The 17,953-nt window shown below is 36.9% G+C and overlaps 2 protein-coding genes across 4 annotated transcripts; both read right to left on the reverse strand.

Moving 5' to 3' along the window:
* Positions 1 to 6,868, reverse strand: LOC114527017 (protein CROWDED NUCLEI 4-like). Of its 3 annotated transcripts, none has more exons than XR_003687385.1 (14): positions 6,608 to 6,868; positions 5,793 to 5,939; positions 4,790 to 5,107; positions 4,435 to 4,500; positions 4,012 to 4,071; positions 3,334 to 3,450; positions 3,149 to 3,256; positions 3,028 to 3,078; positions 2,732 to 2,815; positions 2,352 to 2,645; positions 2,208 to 2,258; positions 2,082 to 2,117; positions 1,701 to 1,815; positions 1 to 226 (listed from the first exon to the last, which is right to left on the reverse strand). XR_003687385.1 is itself a non-coding variant. In XM_028548587.1 (14 exons), exons 1-14 carry the CDS (start codon positions 6,737 to 6,739, stop codon positions 1,765 to 1,767), a joined length of 1,449 nt encoding a protein of 482 aa, XP_028404388.1. In that variant the 5' UTR covers positions 6,740 to 6,868; the 3' UTR covers positions 1 to 1,764. The 3 variants fall into 3 exon arrangements, 2 of the variants coding, with proteins under 2 accessions (XP_028404388.1, XP_028404387.1); XM_028548587.1 differs by having other exon boundaries at positions 1 to 1,815; positions 4,790 to 4,920; positions 4,987 to 5,107; XM_028548586.1 differs by having other exon boundaries at positions 1 to 1,815.
* Positions 6,869 to 7,406: 538 nt separating this feature from the next.
* LOC114526990 (probable E3 ubiquitin-protein ligase HERC4) lies at positions 7,407 to 16,541 on the reverse strand. The gene is made up of 31 exons (XM_028548544.1): positions 16,064 to 16,541; positions 15,642 to 15,798; positions 15,478 to 15,554; positions 15,198 to 15,393; positions 15,075 to 15,106; positions 14,869 to 14,960; positions 14,707 to 14,790; positions 14,333 to 14,379; positions 14,015 to 14,213; positions 13,717 to 13,829; positions 13,562 to 13,618; positions 13,379 to 13,481; positions 12,868 to 13,057; positions 12,532 to 12,581; positions 12,381 to 12,443; positions 12,066 to 12,125; positions 11,696 to 11,803; positions 11,335 to 11,364; positions 11,131 to 11,220; positions 10,752 to 10,934; positions 10,418 to 10,465; positions 10,137 to 10,232; positions 9,893 to 10,011; positions 9,760 to 9,807; positions 9,554 to 9,620; positions 9,351 to 9,433; positions 8,651 to 8,759; positions 8,471 to 8,545; positions 8,284 to 8,386; positions 8,116 to 8,168; positions 7,407 to 7,852 (listed from the first exon to the last, which is right to left on the reverse strand). Exons 1-31 carry the CDS (start codon positions 16,302 to 16,304, stop codon positions 7,691 to 7,693), a joined length of 3,135 nt encoding a protein of 1,044 aa, XP_028404345.1. The 5' UTR covers positions 16,305 to 16,541; the 3' UTR covers positions 7,407 to 7,690.
* Positions 16,542 to 17,953: the final 1,412 nt, after the last annotated feature.

Genomic DNA, 17,953 nt, shown 5'->3' on the forward strand with positions numbered 1-17,953 from the left:
TCAACATGTCGCTACATTAATTGAAAGAATTAGGAAAAATCCTTATGTGCAGCTATCATGCTCAGAAAAACTAGTTGACAAACGACGAGTTACTGAAAAGTTATCTATTTAACAAATACTTAATTCCTAAATTGTAATGAATACAAGAACGATCGCGCTCAGCGCGAATTAAACCAAATCAACACCGCACCGCGAGTGAATTAAACGCCTTCAAACAGGCGCCAACCTGAATTCAATTCAAGCTACTGGTTAAGATTATAGTCATAGGCGTACGGATTTAACATTGTTTATGGGGGGAGAGCAGAATACCTGCCTCACGAGCCAGCTAGTAGAGAGGATAAAATTTGACTAGAAAACGTGATTTGTCACATTTTATAGGCTAATTTTTTTTCTGCAAACCTGGCTTTTTAGCAAAAATTGCCCGACTGGCGAGTACAATATGCCAAATTTTTACCACCATTTCTGTTTTATCTGCGGAAAGGGAGAAAAGGCACTGCCTCTTTCCTCCTCTGCATCGTACGCCTATGGACAAAACTATTTAAAATTAAGTGAACAGCACCATATTCTAAAAGCTATTTCTACAATGACAAAACAACACACAAATTTATGTGTAAATTTCTAAAATACTAGAAGGTACGTATAAATGCTAGTTTAAACTCTAGCAAGGGCCAAGCAGTTGTTCAAAACGTTTTGGTCAATGTGCTTCTGTAGGTTTCAAAACTTTACACAATAAGACTTTTATTGATCCAGAAAATACTCGTGAATTAAATTTGATTTTATAAACAAGTGATTGATCTTAACATTAAAGATTTGCGACTATTTTGAGTTACCCGTTTTATAAACAACTGCAAACTGGCCGCTGTGCTAAACGTATATCAAACTGATCTGAGTTAAAAATCAGATAATCAGTAGGCAGACCCTCGACAAAACTGAATTATCATTCCTCGCATTTCATATGACTTCAGCACTGCAAAATTTATCGCCCGTTATATTATAGGTGGGAAAAACGGGGACAAATGACTCCAGGCGCATGATAGTTCAGTTTGGTCGAGGCACCTCATGACGTCATGATCTCAGATCAGTTGAAGAAAGTGGAGAGCAGGGCGCTCCCGGTGCAACGTCTTTTATACGAGAATAGTCAATCTCTCCCCGAGCCCCCGATTTCATCGCCAGAGGAAATGGCGGACAGGCTGGGGAACGAGACTGGAGAATAGTAAGTATACAAGGAAGAATCAGTGCCAGTGGCGTCGCTAGACATAGAGAGGTGGAAGAGACATGATTAATTTTATATCGTGACTATATATATAACGAATTTGTCAAATATAAGTATAAAATTCCATACTGAATATTAAGTTCAGATAAAATCAAATAAAGAAACGAAAGAAGCGGGATAAAAGCAGTGTTTTTCTGAAATAAGTTTATCAGCAAATTATTTCAAGGTCATGCTCATATATACCTCCCTGAATGGCGACGTTCGTGCAAAGATTCGGGGACAATGAGTAAAAAAGAAATTATAAAGCCATTGAACATTGATCACTGCAATAGCAGTACTCCAGAATGAAAAGTGAACGCGATCAAGGACAGCGGTCGAGAGCAAGACTAAATCTCCCCATAGAAAATTACCAGATGCTGACAAATCTGAGAACAACGTCTGACAACTGACACTAACTACGTAGGGAAAAAAAAAGCGACGACTGTACCCAAACACGTGTTCACATCAGTTCACACCGAAGCACAACCAGTGCCATGCGTCTCTGTAATCACTCAATCTGGAACGTGGACATCGGCCTCGAAATAGAGTAAATGGATAGTTTGCTAAAAAGCGAAAAAAATTGTTTAGGAAAGGCGAGGTGAGGTAAGGTAAGGTAAACGCCCTCTTATTGCGTGTATCTGTACAATGGGCTGCTTAATTTTCTTTACCGAAAGCTTTAAATGTTCAGTAGTAAGTAGTTTAAAGACTCGGGGGTTTCCCTACGTTTTCTAACACTGCTCTACCACCCATACTACCCTATCCTCATTTACGCCATCCTATCTCACTTCAAACAGACTACCTCACTCCACTCTTTCAGATTTACACTTACGTCGAAGATATCTCCTATATCTTGAACTCCATGTACCTAAAAGTTGAGTAAACGTTGAAATATGCTGGGTATCTAAAAATTACTCGTTTCGAACAATAATAAAAATGCTTGTAAGTTGTAGCTTACATTCGGTGCATTGTTTGGCTGAGGCCCGGCTACTGGGTGCAAGTCATCCATCTATTATAATCAAAAAGAGTTACATCAAGATGGATGTACGTGCAAATTACTGCGAAACAATGAAATAACGCAAAAATATGTAATTTAACTTACGATATCCCTCAGCTGATCTTGAAGAGCTTCATGCTCCTGCGCCCGAGCCCGGAAGGTCTGAAGTGCTCCGTAAAGGCCAAAACTCAGGAAAATCATAAAACAGAGGAAATTCTGCATTTGATCTTGACGTTCAGCTAGAGCATCGCGATCCTGAAGTGCACTATCGCGTTCATCACGTGCCATTTCTCGGTCAGCAAGTGCTCTATCACATTCATCACGTGCAATTTCTTGGCCAGCAAGTGCTCTATCACGTTCATCTTCCGCTTGCTTTAAATCTGCCTCTAGCTGCTCAACCTACAAGAACAGTAAATACAGTTTACATCAACTCTGCACATGATGAAGTCCCAATTCCCATGATATATACAACTGATTATCTTTACCTTTTGTCTGAGTGCACCATTTTGCTCGTCCAAAGAATGGCCATTTGCCGCCAAATGATCCAAAATTCCCAGCATTTTTTCATCCTGAAAATACCAGGTTTAAATAAATGAATTATTTAAATGCAAGAAATTGACCCTAAACTTTTAAAATAATTATAGAAATAAATTAGAGTTGTAATATGTTTAGAGATGCTGGAGAGGGGTGGCAGCCAGGGGGCATTTAAATTAACTCCTAATAATTTGATTGATGTGGAAGAGAGTATATAAGCACTCTATTTAAGAAGACAACAAGTTACCTTTTGTTTGAGTTGAACCAGTTGAACATTGTCCTCTTCTAAAGTCTCATTCTAAAATTACAAGATCTCAATGAAAGAATTTACAAGAATTAAATAAACAGGTTTTCAATCAATGAATTACCATTTGCATGAGATCAGCTATTTTTTTAGCCAAGATGTCATTTTTCTTTGTTAAAGATGCAATTTTTTCATTAAGACTCTCCTTCACCTGTTCAATTGCAGCATTTGCCTGATATGAATATATTAGATATAACAGTTATTAACAAGGAATATCATTTGCAAATGATAACATTTGCATAATTGTACCTGAATAGTAATTTTGTCTTCTAAAAAACAAATTTCTTGCTCTAAAACGTCTTTATTTTCTTTCAACCTCTCATTTTGCACCTCTTTATTGTGAAACTTTTCTCCCAAAATGTGAAGCTACATTTAAGTGTAATTAAAAGTAATTTAATTATAGGGTAAATACATCAAGCTAAGTCAAGCTGTACATCATTGGCAATGCATCAATCTCTATCAGTGTTGCCAACTGTAATTTTGTAAAAATCCCAAGTAAGCGCCTGAAATATCCCGAGATTCCCCCTAAAATCCCGAGATTCTAATTTCAACCCCAGTCCTCAGCTTTGGCGCACCCTAGTACCCAGTCCGGTCAGTTTGCGTTTCAAAAGCGGTACTTCTCTGCATAACCGATTGTACAAATAGGACAAATAGTCTTTATTGAGTGACTTTGAGTAGCGTTTTTGCCGCAAGTATTAATTTACCTTAGATTTTTAACATGTTTATTTGTCAAATTAACGAAAACATCTTTTCCCAAATTCCAAACTTCCCTTTCCCAAAAATCCCTAAAAAAATCCCGAGATTACCATTTGAGAAATAAATCCCAAAAAAATCCCAACTGCTTCAAAAAATCCCGAGATCTCGGGATAAAATCCCGAACTTGGCAACACTGATCTCTATTTAAATAATTCTAGCTACAAAATTTACCTCACTTTCAAGTTGAGCTATTGTGCGGCGACAATCAGTAATCTCATTTTGACAGCCCATCTAAAACATACAACATACTCATCTAATACCACAATTAATTATTGAATATTGTATATAAACTTAATATTATATACATTATATACCCAGTGTCCCCAAAAAAGTTTGATTCAAACATATATAGCTTCTTATAAAGTTTCCTCTAAATTTATAATGAAATATAAACAAATTTCATTATAAATTTAGAGGAAAGACTAACTTTCATAACTATTAATTGTGCATGTTAACTTCTGCATGTTATACGGTATGATCGACTAACATATAGCAAAAATTTTAATTACCTTTAAGAATGGTATGTACATTATGAGTTAAGTTAAAATATACAAATTTTTAAATAGATTAAAATAATGCTGTCATGAAAATCACCTGACATCGATGAGACAAATTTACTTGTGTTCCCTTGTTTGGTTGGGCATTAACATTGAACTGGAACTAAAAAAAGAATCAAAAAATACATAAAACAAACATTTTAAAGCATTAATTGTGAATTCAACAACAACATGCAGTATTGTGTTGGAAGTTTTCAGATATGAAAATAAGATGAGTAACAATGATCAATGAGGAACAATGATGTACGTGGCATATAGTTGTATATAAACATTTGTAGGATATGCTAAAATTGTAGCATGCACTTTGGGAGTCTTGTCAGTTAAAAAAAAATAAATAAAAATAAATAGCAATAATGAAGAAAGTCATACATTAATTACGTAGGCTAGCTTGCCTGTACAGATCGATTATAGCTATCAGAAAAATGAAGGTCTTGCATTTGCTTTTGGGCTCTTGCCACGTCAGATTCTCTTCCCTGCACCCAGCCACGTTTGAATTCCTCCTGCATCATTGAATCAAGGACTGCATCACTACTTAGACCAGGTGCCTGATCTCTGTAATCTCTGGAATTTGTATGGATCGTCCCTCCACCTCTTGATCTTTTTTCTTGTACAAACTTTGGTCTTCGCCGTCGTTTTGATAATTCATCATGAGATTCAGTGTCATGAATGATGAATTTATCACGAGCCCGAGACGCTTCATGATCATCATCCTATAGGATACACAGTATTAAACATAACTATATAATTATTCATATTTTTGCACCAAATGTATCCCTTTTATTTATAAACACAAGAGTCTGCTTTTGCTATTTTATATGGAGAAAGATTGAGACCTGGTATAAGCATTGTAGTCGATGTCATGTAATCAGCAGGATACATGTAATCAGCAGGCATTATAGCTAAAGCTTTTGTTGTTCCAAGAGTGTGTTCGCAGGACAATTAGAGTACTAATTATATTGGATTCTAATTATATTGGAGTTTTGATATTGTGCGCAACATCATGGCACACAAGTTTGAGTTTTAGTGATGGATGCAATTTTTTATGGTCAAGTGAAAAAAACAGTAAACAAATGTACTAATTTGTTATACAAATTAACACATATACATATAATAACAAATATCATTTGTTATCATTATGTTATTATGGATATGATATTGATATTAAACAATCATGCAAGCATGCTTTGAGACTCCAGATAACTTAATTCTGATACATTTTCTCAGGAAATTGACCCATATTATGCGTAAATAAATGTAACTAATTAAGGTTATCAGGTATCTTCTAATTATTCAAATGTGTATCAATGAATATCAAATTATCAATTAGAAACGCTTTTGAATTTTGACATAAGTGCATCAGGGAGAAAAGTCAAATAGTTGTGAAACGAAACTTACCGACGTCTCAGAAAGTTCGCCTTGACGACTAACTGTAGCATCAGATTTTAAACTCATATGAGTCATATCCTTTAGTCTTATCCCGGCTTTGCCTAATTCACTATGGTTTGCATTAGAACTTCTTCTGTAGTGCATTCTACTTCGCGTCTAAACGTTTAAACAGAATATACAAATGAATAAAAACCACGAAGACCTTAGAATTATAGTTTGAACGATGAGTAAGAAGCCAAAAAGATACTTACTTATCACGAAGATTTTGGCTGCGAAAATCTTATAGTTTAGGGAAAATTTGCTGGAATATATTAAGTAAAATTTGCTGACTTCACTGTTTAGACCAAGCTTCCCGCGAAAGCGCGGGGTATTTTTTTCAAAGGCAATGATTTTCTATCGTATTTTAATAGAAAACATTACCATTACGAAATTTATCGCATCTTGGTTTTAGCAGTACAGAAAAGACTTATTCGTGAATAGATAAAAGAAAACGAAAATACGCAGTTAATAGTACTTTATTGACAACAAGTGCCTAATACAATAGTACAACACAACTTCGCGATATCTCAAATCTCAATCGAACGGTCTTCGAGACTCGAGAGGATAGTTTTGTAGTAAAGAGAACACATCATACGAACAAACTTAAAAATGAAACTTGAAATTTAAAATTCAGTGCGAGGTTGAATTTTATTGAAATGACGGGGAATTTTTCCCATTTTCTAGGCAGTTCATGTACACTGGTATTATACCATAAAATATTTTAAAACCTTTCATACTGAAAGGTAGAGTAATAAAAGTAATAAAACATCTAAGCGTTTACATACCGGTATCCTCGATGAACAAGAAGGCAAGGAGTTTAAATCACTGCTTTCGCTGATGTTCAGACTTTCTTCGCTACATACATCAGAGTTGGAGTTACCGGGGTGGGAAGGCTTTCCCACTCTTCCTCTACTCATATTTGGCGTCTTCACTATGCTCCAATACGTGTTTTCCTGCTAAACTACAAAAAATGGCCAGACTAGCAAGAACCACTAGTCTCGTATTGCCAATTGCAAATACTACGGAGTACGAGTATGACGCAACGCAATGTTATGATTTGAAGGTGTGTGTGTTTATATCTGATGACAGAACTTTACATCACCACTTTAACCAATCAATGATCAAAGCTGGATCTCGTGATCGTATACGTCACCATCCACATTTCCGCGCAACCACTGACGCGTAACCCACGCAAGCAAGCTCGTTCCCAGGGTAACCAAAACTAATGAGTGTTTTTTTTTCCAATTCTGAATTCTTAATTTCGCGGGCTTTTGCTGCCGCAGTGGTTTCTCTAGGTTATCAATAACATAATGGTACCGTTGAGCAACTTTAGTTGTACTTGATTCTGAATACTTTTGAGTTTTGAATATTCAATTTATGTTACAAAGTATAACAATGCATTTGTTCTTCATTCCTACAGTAAATCCTTTTCAATACACTACACACACTGATTTATACAACTTCATTACATACAAGTCATTGGGTCACAGATTGCAAAAATAAAATATGAATAAATATATCATAAATTCATTGATTATGTGGCATATAAGATGCTCTGGAATTGCCCTCAACCATTTCATGGTCAGTTCAGATTTCTTTCACAGTTTCGAAGAGAGAATTTGACTCTGACATTTTGAAAATTTGCACAAACCTGACCAAGTCCTCTCAAATTTTTGTGCTAATAATTGATTTAATCGTAAGCTTTTTTGTTCTTTATTTAGACAGTCTCACCTGCACAGTATCCATTTTAAGTGTCTATTAACAGTGGCTCAAATGCCGCAAATTTTCCCTCCCTACAAACAGTCCCAATGCGCGGCGCTGCATCCAGCTTTATTTTGGGATTAGTACTACCAGTTAATCCTGAGACATTACGCTAATCCAAAACCTGAGGAGAAGCTGATTGCTTGCTCCAGTTTTTGCTTCATCATTTCTTGGGTTGGATAACGCGGTAAATCCAGCAAGTTGAAACACGTGTGCGCTACAGGAAGATGCTCGTTGTTAACACCGCCTGAAACAGGCTGAATCTTTATCTAAAGATCCAATGAAAACACAACACAGTGAATATTAAGTTCTTTGAAAGTTTGCATGGCGATAATATTAATTTTTTGAACGTTTGTTTGTAGAAAGACCACGTGAATTAAGTTTTGCAGAGCTTTTGGTGAAATTGCTATATTGAATATTGTGTATGACTGTATAAGAAGCGGTATTGGGACAAGCATACCGTAAAAATGAAAAAGTGACTCGTATAAAAAGAGACTCGTATAAAACTGCTTTCAAACAGGAATTTACTTACATTTAAGCTCCGTATTCCTGTCAAAGGCACACGATCGGTTCCCGTAAGAAAAACTAGTGGAAAAATGGGGAATTAGAGAGACATGCGTTTCGCAAGATTTTCACGCATCACAATTTGCGCACAAGCTAACCACGAAGGGCATTTGCTAAAAAATGGACAAAAATTTACCAAGAAATTTCTTCTTGTATGCAATCTCAAAATCGTTAAATACATCCCAGAAATTCTTTATTACAGGATGATTGGAGTAATACTCGCCCAGATATTCTGCACCCTGAAAGAATTGAGAACGTTTGATGAACAAGATAACTCACCAACTCAAATTCTAGACAAATTGAAACGCGATGTCTTTGCAAACCTCTTTTAATTCATTGAAGTCGTAATCTTGTATCCCCACAACCATTTCCATCAGTTCTTGCGGGTGGAAAAATTCCTAAAATCGAGAAAATCCTTTTAAGTTATCTGCCCGCCAATTGCTAGAGAAGGAACCAAAAACTACAGCCTCATTTATGCCCTGGATACAGTTTTTCTTACATACCAAAACTCGTCCACCACAAACGCGATGGAAACCATTCGAGAAAGCTATGAAATGTTTCTCGACGGATTTATTGACGATGTAATCTATGTACGCATCAACGTAACGGTCTCTAAAGAAACGGTTTAGTTTTGAAACGAAATTCCTCCTGGTTAAGTTGACGAAAGAACACGAATTTGAATAATCGCTTCTTACATACAAAATCTCGCTATTTCACACAACACATCGCATCGCTTCGCAATACTAGCAAGCTCTATCGAATCAAAACCTTATTTTTACCTTTTCACTAATTTTTAAAGAAACGGTTTAGTTTAAAACGAAATCTCTCCTTGTTAAGTTGACGAAAGAACACGAATTTGAATAGTCGCTTCTTAATGCATTGTTGACCACACACTTTAAAATCTCACGTATTCTCAAAAAACGAGATTGGTCTAAAGGCGCTAGCTGTTACACGGTGCAATTTTTCCTGCAACTTGCAATGCAATTCTTCTTTTGAGAGATGTAAATTTGCCAACTACCAAACTTTTGTCTTTATTACACTCCATGGTGTTTCTTACACTTACATTTTGAAGACTCTTCGCTAATTTACATAGAGAAGAATCGCATTGCAAGTCGCAAAAAAATTGCACCGTGTAACAGGGCCTTTAAGTCTGCTGTGAAAGCACGCCACATCTTATGCATTTCAGAACAATCTACAGCCCACCTGTTCTGTCCAGTAACAGGCACATTTTCCCCATCCGGGATCAAATTTTCTGCGCTGATAACACCGTAATATTCCTCGTTTACCTTTAAAAGAAATATGTCAAGTATCGTTGGATTTGGTCCAAAGTTTCTAGCACAATGTGAATGGTCACAATTTCTAGTTATATACGAATTTGGTGAACTATATTTGAGTAAAAGTTGTACTTGAAAATTGAGACAAAACGCGCTTTCCACTTCTTCTTCAGGGTAATCAAGCAACTGTTGAAGGTTTCTGCAAAAATTTCACGGAAAAAAGAGTTGGTTAACTGATAACGGGGATTCACAAAGTATGATTCTCTAGAGGTAAACTTCATCGGCACTGTTTAGACCATCCAGTTCACCAGAAAGAGACGGTGCAGTTGTCTGGTTACCTGGCAACGGACGGCTGAAATGTACGAAAATCGTCCAACGTTATTGGCCTAAACAAAAATGACTCCAGTTAAGAACGGTTGCTTTAAATACAAGCATTTGGAACCAAAATTCTGCCTCGTAGTCGGCACATACCTTTTTAAGAGTTTGTTGTATAGCAAGGCGGGAAATGGAAGGTCGATTATGATGGAATTATAAATGGCCAAGCCACAAATGACTCCGATGAGAAGGAACATCATTTCTTCTTCAAAAGACTGAAACGTGAATAAAATAGACTGAGATGCAACACGAACTTTGATTGGACACGTTATTTGTAGCGCGGGAAACCTGTTAAACTGGTTTCAACATGCATTGATATAGATTCCAGAGCATTCGTTACCTGTTTGTTGAACCAGATCAGGCGGTTTTCCTCGATCGTTTTAAACATGCCGTATTTTGGATCGAGAATATCTCGCATTAACAGAAGAAAAAATTCCTGCAAACACAAGTTTGATCAACTGAAGAGACAAAGTTTTGGACGATCCTTAATTCTTCCCCAACCAATTGCAACATCTCTTTAAGTTAGTGTTTTTTTTTACTCGAGGTGCATCATCTCATCAAATACGAATAACTAGCTTATTTGTAAAGTTGATTATATGTCGAAAATAGTAAAACGCTCACCTTTTTAACCCCACCGGCATCAACAGCTTGTTCACCTTGGAAGACGATCTAGTAATCGATGAAGAAAGACTACTTAACATACTTACTAAACAAATTATATCTATATTCCACTTTATTTGTCATTTTTTTTCTCTAAACACGAGTTAAAAACGACAATGAAATATTCCGTTTTTTCCGCTGTGAACATTTGGACATAGAACGAGTCTTTTTACAATTTGCCCTTTGTCCTGATAAATATTGTCAATTGTACAATTTGTCTTGATAAATATTTTTCTAATCTTTTAGGAACGAATGTAATAATGATTTAGTTCAACTTTATCAAGGTACTGTATACCTGGAGTGGTTTCTTATATTCCATTGGTCCAAGCCTGATCACCTGACTCAGTGTATCCTGGACTATATTCTCTCGCCTTACACGAAGTACAAGGAAAGGATTAATAATCGCGTTCTGAGGAAGCACACCTCCGTTAAACAGAAGATTGCCAATATTTGCCTGATGGGCGTCTCGAAATGCCATCTGTTAAAAAAGAAATATTAGTTATAAGAACTATTAAATAGCTCTGACATAAATTTGAAACCGAAATGGAGTATATTTCAAGACGTATTCAAGTTGTTTAAACTAGGGCGCTTATAAACCGAGTCCTTTCCCGCCATTTTAGATTAACTGGGTGTTATGAGATCAGTGACTTTTACACGTCAGCGCGATAGCTCACCTGCATCTGCATTGAGGCATCGATTTGTAGGAGAAGATACTTTGCTTTCGGGTCGAACACGAAAGGATATTTACAAAAGGAGAGTGTCGTCTAAAAGTCGAAAACAAATTGCTCCTTTACATACAAAATCTCGCTGTTTTACCCAACACATCGCATCGCTTCACAATACTAGCAAGCTCGATCGAATCAAAATCCCATTTTTACCTTTTCACTAATTTTATTGTCCGTTGTGCTCTAAAGAGAACAATTACATTCATAAGCGATGCAATTCTCAATAGTAATAAAGTTGGCGGCATGTCAGCCAAAAAAATTTCTTGCGAATTCTAATCCGTCGGGGTAGGAATGGTTTGATATGTCAAATCGCTTCATTGAGGATCGGCTAAATTTTGAAGAACATTTGGGTCTCCAGATTAAGGTTTTTAGGTAAATATATGAAATTTTCTATTTGGAAAAGGACGACTGTCCTGGTAAAATTGTCTTCCAAAATAAAAAAAACCCCCGCCATTTTTTATAGTGAATTCCTGATTTTGAGGTGAAGAACACGCCCGGGCAAGAATCCACTTACCACGTTTTGAACCCATCTCAAGTAATCGCTCCTTAGATCGAGGCAATCTGTCAGCTCTGGGATATAAAACACGGGATATGGAACCGAGTTTTCGGCACGCTGGTTAACCTACCATTGAAGATGAAACTCGTTACATTTTCGCAGAAACCCAGGACTGAAGAAGCCCAGAGGCAGAGGAGACCAACCCTACGTTTTATTGGCATTTGATAATTTAGGTCGCGAGGCTGAGATGAATAAACTGATCAACTTTTATGAAACCCAAAGATTCTTGAGTCTTTTGTGGACAGGCCTAGCTGTTAATGTGGCACTGACCCAGGAAAGCAACGGACTTTGGGGATTACAACTCGAAGAGCGGTGACAATTCATTTACCTTGTGAACGCCTTCTAAAATTTCCAGACTGCATCTGAGACATTCCTCTCGTACTGTGAACTATGATAAGAAAGAATAAAATTCAGAGACTCTATACAGTAGCTCGCAGTACAAATGCATCTCCTTGAGTGAGTAACTTTTTTCATCACACATGTTTTTCTTATTAAAAAAATTCTTAAAGAGAAAGTTTAACCAGTTTCTCATAAAAGCGTGTTTGTAATAGAAGCAATAAGATTGTCACGCAAAAAACTTGCGAAGGAATGAGCTGCTGGGTCATAGAAATCAACAGAAACCTTTAGCAAGCTAGTACAGTACCTCCTGGCTGTCCCGTTGATCAATTTGTTGTTCTAATATGAATTTAACGCATTCTTGAAAAATCTGAAAAATTGATGATACAATGCAATACCGTGTTTGAATGAGTAAGAATGTTACTGTCTTGTTTTTGACAAACATAGAGTATATGTACCTTTATGATTCTCTCAATATACGTTGACGGTAGTTTAGCCCACCAGTTACCTGATAAAAAATACAATATTTGTGAAATCACACGATGTTTAATTCCTGGTTTGTCCACCTTCATGAAACATGCATGGATAGGGAAGAATGTTTCCAAGGTCGAATATACCATAATCCGGTATATTTGATCATACCAAGGTTGAGTACACCATATCCTGGTAGCTATATACTATGGAATATATACTATTTTCCGATATATTCGATCATGGTCGAATGTACCATTTTTCTGTATACTAGACCACACCAAGGTCAATGAAATGGAAATAATAATCCAATCCAAACACACCTATAATGATTCTATACTTCTGATGAAGCGACAGTAATTTCTTAGCCAGCGGTACTGCCAACGTTTTATAGCGCTCAGCAGCGCGAAACATCTCGTACTCTGGTAAGATGACGTATAATCGTAAACAATCGACATCTATCGGTTCTCCACGGAGAGATGGTATAAGATGCTTCTCCAAAGCGTTTAAAACCTTCAGGAAAAAAACAAATAGCATTTGTTTCGACGACTGTACTGTACCTGACTTTGAGGAGAAATGGGAAAAGTGGAAGGTTGAAGAGTGAGGGGAAAGGGGGGGGGTTAGAGATAGGGATGATTAAAGGGATGGGGGGATGGGGGTTGGGTAGACAGGTAAGGGGCTTAGGATTGGAGTTTAAAATAGGTTAGAGTGTTAGACAGGAAGAATTAGGAATGAAAAGGGGAATGGTTGAGAGTAAAAGCAGGTTTGGGGGGATAGGGTGTAAAAAGGGGAAAAGGGGGGTTATTTAATAGGCTGCTGATTTGATAACCTCACCATTTCATTGACTTGGGGGTGACTTGCCAAGGCTTGGAAAAATCTTCTCGCAGCGCTAAGGTCCACTGCATGATTGTGATTGTCCGTGACCAAATTTTTCCTTCTACATTTTGAGTTAAAATTGAGCTTGCTTTAACCAGTCACATTTCCAAGCAAGTTTCAAAATAAACACAGTTTACTTGCCTGTTGAAGAAGCAGCTGTTTAGACACTGTTGATTCGAAAATATTGCTTCGAGTTTCCTACAAGATAAGAAAAGATGTTTTGCCATTAGTAAAATAGCTGCTATCAAGTTGTAGAAAGAGTTTGGTAGATAAGTACAAACAGATAAACAAATGACCTTCCATGTTCGCTGGAAATACTACTTCGATTTCTGATTCTCTCTTCAATTTCTTCAACTACAGTATGATGTATGATCGACAAGCGAAGATTAATCATGCGCATATCTTTCGTCTGTGAAAAGACCAAAAACAACAATCATAATCAATGGCTGAGTTTTCAAAAGTTGTCGATGATACATATTAGCAAAGAGGAAGACTTTCTGGATTGTTGAAGGTGAAATGCTGAATGAAAGTGTTGCAGCCAGCCTGATAGATGCTATGAAAGTCTCGACCTACTACCGGAGTTAAAAAACTTACGCCAGCATCGGTGTTTGCAGTTAAAACAAAACAATGATCCCCACCAGCCACTACCCTAATAATTGGGGTTGTCCATGGACCATCTGCGACCACAGGGCTGTTGCAGCTGTTCGTTCCACCTGAACCTAGCTGACCATATGCACCAAGACCGAATGAGTAGACACGACCTGACTGAGGTGCAAACGCTACTGTATGTCGCCTGGGAAAGAATTTAAGGTATACTCTCGTCAATCTTCAGGGGAAGTAAAATCTTAATGTTTGTTTGTGTTTTGTTCATGAACTACGGTACTGTATTTCTAGTACTGGATCAGCACTCACCTTCCACAAACTATCTGTGTGATTAATGTACCCATTAGTTCAACAACCTAAATTTGAATATTTGAAGATATTATCCTAAACCTGACCATGTATAAATCACACTGCAAAGAGGAAGGTGTTAGGTTGAAGACTAGTATTAGTGGTTGGTTAAGATAAGACCTAGGATTACTGTAATTAGAGTTGGGGTTAGAAGGATTAGAGAAAAAATTAAATCCAGGATTGGAGATTGGATTACAAGTACAGGATTACAGGTTGAAGTTAGCATTTAGGATGGGAACTATGTTTAGATATAATGTTCATTTATTTTTTAATTACAATTGTCCGGTACATTAGTTGTACAATATTCCCTTTTTACTAATAGCTGATTTTTTTACCTTCTTCGGCTGATTTTGATGTGAATTTGAGTTATGTCCGAGCTGGCCATTCGTTCCAGAACCAAATGTGAAAACACCTCCGTCCTGATGGACACGAACTCTTATAAGCACATCATACACATTTCATTCATAAATTCACAGCAGATTTTATAATAATTGTACCTCAGTAAGAAGTGCTGTGTGATCCTCACCACAAGCAATATGTTTCACTCTCTGAGATCTGACCAACTCTATTTGCACTGGAAGCCATTGATCTAGAGTGAATTAATTGTTTAATAACGGCTTAAAATTGATGATGCTATAGAAAAACAAGTTGAAAAAACTTATAAAGTTATGAGTTATCTCTTATCAATGTTTATAAGCAATACCTGTTCCATTATCCAGTCCAAGTTGGCCAGAACTGCAATTAAAAAAAAATTGTTTCAAACTTCAACAAACTTCAACTTTTGTAACATAAAGTATACAAACGTAAGTATAAATTTGATTCTAACTCGTTTTTTCCCCAGCCAATAACAGCTCCAGATATGCTAAGAGTCATGCTGTGATATCCGCCAGCAGATATCTCAACCAATGGTACGCCAGTGAGCGCGTCCACCAAACAAGGGATAATTGGGGATGATGATGGGGTCATTTGACCTGTACCAAGTTGACCATGGGAATTATCACCCCAGCTGAATAGTCTGCCATCTAAAGTGAAATATATATACAGAGCTTTTAAGACAAAAAGAACATGAATAATTTTGAAATGTAAGAAAACTGCTCGTGACATACCTTCAACCAAGGCCAAGGAATGGTGTGTTCCACAGCAAACCTGCGTCACACGAATTTCACTAAAATGCTTGATTGTCCTTTAAATTTAAAAATCATGGATAAGTACCATGTCAATACAAGTTCAGTGCTACAGTAAGGCTCTCTTATAATAATATTTTTGGTACCTTGGTCGATGTATGATGTCACGATGAGTATGTCCTAGTTGTCCTTTCCTGTTATTTCCCCAACTGAGAACCTTGCCTTTGTCACTCAACGCCAGCGTAAAGTCCTGACCACAAGCCACTTGTTTTATGGTCATTGTCTCAATAGAATCGATCCTTTCTATTGGAAAAGGAAAGTGTTGACTCAGCATATAATCACAAAGTGATGTTGTATCAATTGAGTAGGTATGTTCCAAAATAATCAGGGTGCAACGTTGCAGCATAAAAAAAACGTTCCAACCTAAGGACCTTCATCAAGAGGTCTATTTTAGAAAGAGGTCCACGTTTTTCTTTTTTCGGAAGTTGCTATAGGTACCTGACTAGATGATAGTGTTATATAGTATATAGCATGTAATATCCAAGTGTTGTCGCCCTAGCTTGATTACCTGGTTTCCTGCAGACTTTACCATGACCAAGTTGTCCAGAATCATTGCTACCACAGGTGTATACCATACCATCGTCTGTCAGGAATACCGTATGCTGAGACCCACATGCAACGTCAACTACTTTGGATGTAAACCCCTCGTAATACGGTACACGCAACGGCAAATGAACATGCTCGTCCTCCGTCTCTCCCAAAGCAAGCTGACCAGAATCTGCTCGCCCCCAAGCGTACATTTCCACCATTTTCAACACCTCCAGTTCCTCCAGCTGGTAGTTTAACTAGTTTTTTTATACGCAACGCCGCAGTTTCACTTTCGAAATTTAACTTCTGCCATGGAAAATCGGCCCAAAATTATGACTACATGCTTTAAAAAACAACGCCCTTATATACCATCACTTACAACGAAAACATTTCCTCGTTTCTTTCACCAAAACACTCAAATTATCTACTTTTATTTCCTACGCCATCTTAATAGTTCATATTGTAAGACATTATAACCCCCCTGAAAAAAATAGAATTAACCACTAATTCCGGGGGATCCATTGCCTATGATTACGTATTTTCTTTAGAATTTATCTAATTTATCTTTTTCTCCCCCGGCAAAAATGAAATTTGTGGTAAGGCCACGTTTGAAAAAACTAAGCCCACTTCACATTTTCCGGGGGAAAGAAAACCAATGTGATGAGTTAAAAGGAAAAGTAAGCAACTTTCAAGGAAATCGTGTAAATAAACGAAATAAAGTGTAGATTTTAAAGTAAGTAAAGTAGAATCTTATTTTTGGTAGTATTTTACGACTAATATTGATATTATTTAACGAGCTTGTGAGTCAAATTTTTAAAATAAATTTTCCGGATATGTTTATATTTTTTCGTTACGCCATCTGCCCACAATAAACAGTTTTCATCTCAGCCCAGGAAAGTCAATAACAAAAATGCCCTGATTTGGAAAGAATATTCATAAAAAAAATGCTATGTATGCGACAATGCGTGTTAGTATTGTTTATGGTGTAGAAGACAGCTGTGATCTGTCGTAGTCTACCACTGCCGGAGAAAGCAAAAGTAAAGTACATCTCTTCAATAATTGATTATAGTTGAGTAGAAATCCATCAACTGTACAAATAATCTGGGACATTTGAGATATACAATAAGTAATCTGCTGTATTTATACTTTACCACAGGATTTTAGGTACAAAAATGCAAATCAAAGATAGAGAGATCATTTTACTACATTTAACCATTCTGTTCCACCACCTCCAAGTTGGTGTCTGGGCACAAAATGTTACTCAGTTTGCCATTCTCATGCTACCAACACCCACCCCTATAGTACCATCAAGCTGGAATGGTGTAACAAATACCATAGCTACAATGGAAACCTACACACCATATGGAGTTAACCAAACTCAAATTGGTTTTAGTATGAAAACTGAGAATGCAATGTTAACTAGAACAAAATATTTAACCCCAAAAGCAAGTACTACCACTACAGACCACAATGTTAAGACTGTCATTGTTATTCCAAAAGTGGCAACAGAAAACATATCAGTAGCAAAGACAAGTGCTTCTATCACTTCAACTTGGTCAACGTCAACAGAAAACTCTATATTAAAATCAACCCATCACCCTATATCACCCTCAACAACCCAACCTAATACCAGCTTGCTCTCTCCCTCCCCTACTGGAAAATCACCCAAAACAACAAAATCAAGTCAACCCTTGGCTCATAAAGTTGGGTTGATTATTGGAATTGTGCTAGGATTGGTCATATTATCTGTATGCCTTATAGTATTTCATAAAAAAGAGACTCGAATGAAATGCCTTAAGTGTCTATGTCGACCTTGCACAAGAAACTACAGTAGTCGATATAATATTGTGCCAATCTATGTGTATGATGA

Source organism: Dendronephthya gigantea, unplaced genomic scaffold (genome assembly GCF_004324835.1).
Source record: "Dendronephthya gigantea isolate DGI-Jeju-01 unplaced genomic scaffold, DenGig_1.0 000042F, whole genome shotgun sequence".
NCBI lineage: Eukaryota > Metazoa > Cnidaria > Anthozoa > Malacalcyonacea > Nephtheidae > Dendronephthya > Dendronephthya gigantea.

Coding starts and splice junctions, on each gene's coding strand:
- LOC114526990 (XM_028548544.1), bottom strand. CDS start 16,304: ATGGTGGAAATGTACGCTTGGGGGCGAGCAGATTCTGGTCAGCTTGCT. Junction 14,791..14,868: donor ACACAGCACTTCTTACTGAG/GTACAATTATTA, acceptor CGTGTCCATCAG/GACGGAGGTGTTTTCACATT. Junction 12,582..12,867: donor GAAGTATAGAATCATTATAG/GTGTGTTTGGAT, acceptor ATTTTTTATCAG/GTAACTGGTGGGCTAAACTA.
- LOC114527017 (XM_028548586.1), bottom strand. CDS start 6,739: ATGAGTAGAGGAAGAGTGGGAAAGCCTTCCCACCCCGGTAACTCCAAC. Junction 5,940..6,607: donor CTTGTTCATCGAGGATACCG/GTATGTAAACGC, acceptor TTAAACGTTTAG/ACGCGAAGTAGAATGCACTA. Junction 4,501..4,789: donor GCTATAATCGATCTGTACAG/GCAAGCTAGCCT, acceptor TTCTTTTTTTAG/TTCCAGTTCAATGTTAATGC.